Raw genomic sequence first — 6735 nt, forward strand, 5'->3', positions numbered from 1 at the left:
GGGACACTGATGGGGACTGGGGGACACTGGTGGGATGGGTGACTGCACCTGAAGGGCACTGGGGAGGTGGTTGCCATGGGGAGGTGGTTGCTATGGGGAGGTGGTTGCCATGGGAACACGTTGCCATAGGGAGGTTGTTGCCATGGGGACAGGTTGCCATGGGGAGATGGTTGCCATGGGGAGGTGGTTGCCACGGGGAGATGGTTGCCATGGGGAGGTGGTTGCCATGGGGAGGTCTTTGCCATGGGGACAGGTTGCTAAGGGAGATGGTTGCCATGGGGAGGTGGTTGCCATGGGGAGGTGGTTGCCATGGGGAGGGGGTTGCCATGGGGAGATGGTTGCCGTGGGGAGGTGGTTGCCATGGGGAGATGGTTGCCGTTGGGAGGTGGTTGCCATGGGGAGATGGTTGCCATGGGGAGGTGGTTGCCATGGGGAGGTGGTTGCCATGGGGAGATGGTTGCCATGGGGAGATGGTTGCCATGGGGAGGTGGTTGCCATGGGGAGGTGGTTGCCGTGGGGAGGTGGTTGCCGTGGGGAGATGGTTGCCGTGGGGAGGTGGTTGCCATGGGGAGGTGGTTGCCATGGGGAGGTGGTTGCCATGGGGAGATGGTTGCCATGGGGAGATGGTTGCCATGGGAAGGTGGTTGCCATGGGGAGGTGGTTGCCATGGGGAGATGGTTGCCATGGGGAGATGGTTGCCATGGGGAGGTGGTTGCCATGGGGAGGTGGTTGCTATGGGGAGGTGGTTGCCATGGGGAGGTGGTTGCCATGGGGAGGTGGTTGCCATGGGGAGGTGGTTGCCATGGGGAGATGGTTGCCGTGGGGAGGTGGTTGCCGTGGGGAGGTGGTTGCCATGGGGAGATGGTTGCCATGGGGAGATGGTTGCCATGGGGAGATGGTTGCCATGGGGAGGTGGTTGCCATGGGGAGGTCGTTGACATGGGGAGGTCGCTCCCATGGGGAGGTCGTTGCCATGGGGACAGGTTGCCATGGGGAGGTGGTTGCCATGGGGAGGTGGTTGCCATGGGGAGGTGGTTGCCATGGGGAGGTCGCTCCCATGGGGAGGTCGTTGCCATGGGGACAGGTTGCCATGGGGAGGTGGTTGCCATGGGGAGATGGTTGCCATGGGGAGATGGTTGCCATGGGGAGGTGGTTGCCATGGGGAGGTGGTTGCCATGGGGAGGTCGCTCCCATGGGGAGGTGGTTGCCATGGGGAGATGGTTGCCATGGGGAGGTGGTTGCCATGGGGAGATGGTTGCCATGGGGAGATGGTTGCCATGGGGAGGTGGTTGCCATGGGGAGATGGTTGCCATGGGGAGGTGGTTGCCATGGGGAGGTCGCTCCCATGGGGAGGTCGTTGCCATGGGGACAGGTTGCCATGGGGAGGTGGTTGCCATGGGGAGGTGGTTGCCATGGGGAGGTCGCTCCCATGGGGAGGTGGTTGCCATGGGGAGATGGTTGCCATGGGGAGGTGGTTGCCATGGGGAGGTCGCTCCCATGGGGAGGTCGTTGCCATGGGGACAGGTTGCCATGGGGAGGTGGTTGCCATGGGGAGGTCGCTCCCATGGGGAGGTCGTTGCCATGGGGACAGGTTGCCATGGGGAGGTGGTTGCCATGGGGAGATGGTTGCCATGGGGAGATGGTTGCCATGGGGACAGGTTGCCATGGGGAGGTGGTTGCCATGGGGAGATGGTTGCCGTGGGGAGATGGTTGCCATGGGTAGGTGGTTGCCGTGGGGAGGTGGTTGCCGTGGGGAGATGGTTGCCATGGGGAGGTCGTTGACATGGGGAGGTCGTTGACATGGGGAGGTCGCTCCCATGGGGTGGTCGTTGCCATGGGGACAGGTTGCCATGGGGAGGTGGTTGCCATGGGGAGGTGGTTGCCATGGGGAGGTGGTTGCCATGGGGAGGTGCTCTCCAGGGCAGCCGCAGCCCCGGGATGAGGATTCGCGGAGGGATGGGGGGCACCCCCTGAACCCCCCAGGGCTGACAGGAGCTGGCTCGGGCTCAGCCGCGGGGGGGCCGGGGGGAGGCTCCGAAGCTGCCGGGATGTTCCCGCAGCCTTAATCCCACCGGATCAACCCCCCCGCGGCCTCAATCCCGCTGGAGGAGGGGGGACCCTCCCCACTCCCCCCCTTCAGCCCCATCTGAGCTCCCTCACAGAGCCCGGGGGGGGGGGGGCGGGGGGGTCTGGTTTGGGGGTGCACAAGCTCAAACCCACGTTTGAGACACGGGTGAGGGTGTGAGGATGAGGACGGCCCCGATGGCCCCATCCCTGTGGGTGCCATTGACACCCCCCAATGTGCCCCCCTCGTGCAAGAGCCCCCATAGGAGCCCCCTCTTGAGCGATCCCAGGGCAAGGGCTCACCCGGTCCCGTCCCCCTTTCCAAGCCCCGCCTCCTTGGCCACGCCCCGTTAAGCCCCGCCCATCACCAGGGCCCCCACCCCGTTAAGCCCCGCCCCGCTGCTCAGAGCGGCAGCACCGAGAGCGCCCGAGCGGCTGCAACGGCACCGGCACCGCCAGCACCGGCCGGTGAGTGCACGGAGCGGGGGGGGACGGGGGGGGTCCCGCCGGGCACCGGGAGCGGGCACCGGGAGCGGGCACCGGGAGCGGGCACCGGGAGCTGGCACCGGGAGCGGAACCGGGGCCGGATGGAGATGGAGACCGCGGCGGCCGCCTCCATCCGGTCCCGATCCCGATCGCGGTCCCGCGGTGTTAACCCCACCCCGGTACTAACACACCGCAACCCCCCCCCCCCGTTAACCCCCCCCCTCCGTGATTCCCCCTCCTCCCACTTCCCTTTTCCCTCCGCGCCGGGACTCGAACCCGTGACCCACAGCGCGGGGGGGGCCGCGCTCCACCCGGTGCCACTCGGTGCCGGTCCCCACCCGGGCCACGCATGACACGGGGGGACCCCCCCCTGCGACCCTCGGGGGTGAAACTGAGGCGGGGGGGGGGGGCAGATGTGCCCCAGATGTGGGATGCTGCTGGGAGAGGAATGGGGGGGGTCGTGTGTGTGTGTGCCCCCCCTTCCGTGGGGCCGGGACTCGGTGTCGCGGGGGCCACACAAAGGCCCCTTGTCCCCATAGGGGGGGATTTGGGGGGGGGGGGGGGGAATTAATCGCGTGCTGTTATCTCCACCACAACACGGGGGGGATTAATCGCCCCCCACCCTTCCCTATGAAAGGGCCCCGCGAGTCCCCGCCCCTCGATGAATATTCATGAGGCTATTTGCATGGGAAGAGTGAATGGGGAGGGGGGGGGTCTCACGGGGGGGGGTTGGGCATCCCCCATCCCCCCCCTTGGAGCCTGGGAATGGGCACGCAGCCACGGCGGGTGGGGGGGCCCATCCCCCATCCCCATCCCCCCCCCCGTCCCCCCCCTCCCGGAAGGACCCGACGTCCGGGCCAAGGGCTGAGTCATCGGCGGCCTTAAAGGGGCCGGACACGCTCGGGGGGGGGCACGGGGGGGGTCACATGTGAGTGTGAGTGTGAGCGTGGTGCACGCGTGTGCGCACGTGCGGGTGCAGGGGGGGTGTTTATTGGGGGGGGGGTGCGCATGCGTGCACGTGTCTGTGTCCGTGTGTCCATGTGTCCATGCGTCCTCTGTTCCCCCACCCCCCCCCCCCATCCATGTGTGTCCCTCGTGGGGTGCCCCCTCCCCACCATACGAACACCCCCCCCCCCACATAGCACCCACGGGTGTCACTATGGGGCAGCGGGATGCTGCGATCGCCACGGCAACCGCATCCCTAGGGTGGGTGGCAGCGGTTGCCATGGTGACCGAGGAGCAACAGGAGATAGGAGTGACCCTCCCCCTTATACACACACCCCCCCCCGCATGGACCCTGGGTGCTGGGGGGGGGGGGGGGTCAGACCCGATGTGGGGGTGCAAGGCCAGGAACGGTCCCCCCCATCCCTGTCACATCCCATGACCATCACATGAGTCATGAGCCAGTGGAGCGTGGAAGCGTGTTGGGGGGTGACACACACGTGTTGGGCACACGTATGTGGGAACACACACACGCATGTTGGGGGGTGACACACACGTGTTGGGCACACGTATGTGGGAACACACACACACATGTTGGGGGGTGACACACGTGTTGGGCACACGTATGTGGGAACACACACACACATGTTGGGGGGTGACACACGTGTGTTGGGCACACGTATGTGGGAGCACACACACGCATGTTGGGGGGTGACACACGTGTGTTGGGCACATGTATGTGGGAGCACACACGCATGTTGGGGGGTGACACACGTGTTGGGCACACGTATGTGGGAACACACACACGCATGTTGAGGGGTGACACACGTGTGTTGGGCACACGTATGTGGGAGCACACACACACACACACACGCGTGTGGGCTGAGGCCGGGCAGCTCGTGACGCTGGTGGGCGCAGCCATGGCCGAGTACCGCAGCCTCCTGGAGGAACTGGCCCAGAACATCACGGCCGAGGACCTGGAGCAGCTCAAGTCCGCCTGCAAGGAGGACATCCCGAGCGGGGAGAGCGAGGCCATCGCCACCAGCCACCACTGGTTCAGCTTCCTGGAGAAGCACGGCAAGCTGGGACCAGGTGGGATCCGGCCCCATCATCCTCAGCCTCATCCCTCCCCTGCTCCCCAGGCCCTGCCTGCATCCCGGTCCCCATCCTGGTGCCTTGATCCCTGTCCTGGGTCCCCATCGCCATCTCCCTGGGGTCCCATCCCCATCCTCCATCCCACCCGCAACCCCTCTCCCGGCCACTGGCCACTGCCCTCATCCTGCCATGTCTCCCCTGCCCATCCCCAGCCTGGTCCCATCTCCCTTCCCGGTCCCATCCCTTTTCCCTGTCCTGGTCACCACCTCTCATCCCCTGGCCCTGGCATCCAGTCCCATCCGCATCCGGGTCCGCGCACTCTTCCCTGGCCAGGTCTCCATACCTGTCCCCGTCCCCATCCCCTCTCCTGGTTCCAGTCCCTGTCCAAGTGCCACCCCTCGGTCCCATCCCATCCCACACCTGTGTCCCCATCCCTACGGTGTCCCTGCCCCACACTGTCCCCATCCCCACACTGTCCATCCCCACACTGTCCCTGCCCCACGCTGTCCCAGTCCCACGCTGTCCCAGCCCCACGCTGTCCCTGCCCCACACTGTCCCTGCCCCACGCTGTCCCAGCCCCACGCTGTCCCTGCCCCACGCTGTCCCTGCCCCACACTGTCCAGCCCCACACTGTCCAGCCCCACACCATCCCTGCCCCACGCTGTCCCTGCCCCACGCTGTCCAGCCCCACACCATCCCTGCCCCACGCCGTCCCTGTGACGCTGCCCCGCTCCCCAGACACGCTCTCGTACGTGGAGCACATCTTCGAGATCTCGCGCCGCCCGGACCTGCTCACCACGGTCGTGCGGTACCGGACCCACGTGCTCAAGATCTCAGAGGAGGACGAGGTGGACACGAAGCTCACGCGCATCCCCAGCGCCAAGAAGTACAAGGGTGAGGGGACGGGGGCATCCATGGGGACGGGGGCATCCATGGGGACGGGGGCATCCACAGGGACGGGGGCATCCATAGGGACAGGGATACCCATGGGCACAAGCACATCCCATAGGGACAGGGACCCCCCAGCATGGACATAAGGACCCCCCATAGGGGCAGGGACCCCCGCTATGGGCTCAAGGACCCCCCATGGTGCCAATGGGGGGGGGGCTCCCCACTGACACACCCCCCCCCCGCAGACATCATCCGGCAGCCATCAGAGGAGGAGATCATCAAACTGGCGCCCCCCCCCAAGAAAGCCTGAGGGGGGGGGGGCAGGAGGAGGAGCTGGATGGAGGCTGTGCCCCCCCCCGTGCCCCCCCCCCGGCCCCCCCGGCCCGGGGGGGGGCACCACTGTCACTAACCAAGTCTTAACACCCCCCGCGGGGGGGGGCGCGTGTGTGTGTGGGGGGGCGCTTTGCTATTCCCAGGGGACCCCCAACCCCCCTCCCCAGCAGGACCAGGCCCCCCCATAGCTGAGGAGCCCCGGGGGGGGGGGGGTAGGGGTGGGGGTGACAGCACCGGGACCCCCCCATGGCTCTGGGGGGGGGGGCACACACAGGGATGAAGGATGGAGCAGGTCAGGAGGGAGGTGAGGAGCAGGTTTTGGGGGGGGTGTCCACATTGACCCCCCCCATGGAGGCTGGAGGTGGATGGAGCAGGAGGTGACGGGGGGGGAACCCCCAGACCCCCACTTTGAGGGGGGGGGGGGGGCCCAGATAGACTGACATTGGAAAGGGGGGGTGGTGGAAGGAGCCCCCCCAGTGCCATGCTGGGAGGGAGGGGGAGGGGGGCACAAGGTGCAGCCCCCCCCACCCCCAATGTGTGTGTGTGTGTGTGTGTGTGTGGTGGGGGGGGGGGGGTCAGCTCTAGCTACTAACCCGGGGGGGGCACTGCAGAGTTTATGTTAATATATTTTATTTAATAAAAGCTAAAACCCGCCCCCCCCGCGCCCCCCCCTCCATGCTTGTTGGGACCTGGGGGGGGACACAGTGACCCCCATTATGGGGGAGGCCTCCCTGCTTCAACACCCCCCCCCCCCCCAGCTTATAAATAGGAGGAGATAAAGGGGGAGCATGGGGGGGGACACGGAGGTAGGGGGGGGTCATAGAGGATGTGGAGGCACACACACAGATGACATGAGGGGGGGGGTCAAGGGCCACTGGGGGGTCAGTGGGGGGGGGATCACTGTGGGGGGGTCACTGGGGGGGAC

At 66.7% G+C, this 6735-nt stretch overlaps 1 protein-coding gene across 2 annotated transcripts; it reads left to right on the forward strand.

Annotated features, from left to right (window-relative positions):
- Positions 1–2434: 2434 nt before the first annotated feature.
- PEA15 (proliferation and apoptosis adaptor protein 15) lies at positions 2435–5851 on the forward strand. 2 transcript variants are annotated; one of them, XM_065664478.1, is made up of 4 exons: positions 2435–2531; positions 4410–4583; positions 5325–5480; positions 5723–5851. In XM_065664478.1, the coding sequence occupies exons 2-4, from the start codon at positions 4412–4414 to the stop codon at positions 5785–5787; spliced, it is 393 nt and encodes a 130-aa protein (XP_065520550.1). In that variant the 5' UTR covers positions 2435–2531; positions 4410–4411; the 3' UTR covers positions 5788–5851. The 2 variants fall into 2 exon arrangements, with proteins under 2 accessions (XP_065520550.1, XP_065520549.1); XM_065664477.1 differs by lacking the exon at positions 2435–2531 and having other exon boundaries at positions 3004–4583.
- The last annotated feature ends 884 nt before the right edge of the window (positions 5852–6735 follow it).

Source organism: Lathamus discolor, unplaced genomic scaffold, assembly GCF_037157495.1.
Source record: "Lathamus discolor isolate bLatDis1 unplaced genomic scaffold, bLatDis1.hap1 Scaffold_200, whole genome shotgun sequence".
In the NCBI taxonomy this organism is placed as follows: Eukaryota; Metazoa; Chordata; class Aves; order Psittaciformes; family Psittacidae; genus Lathamus; species Lathamus discolor.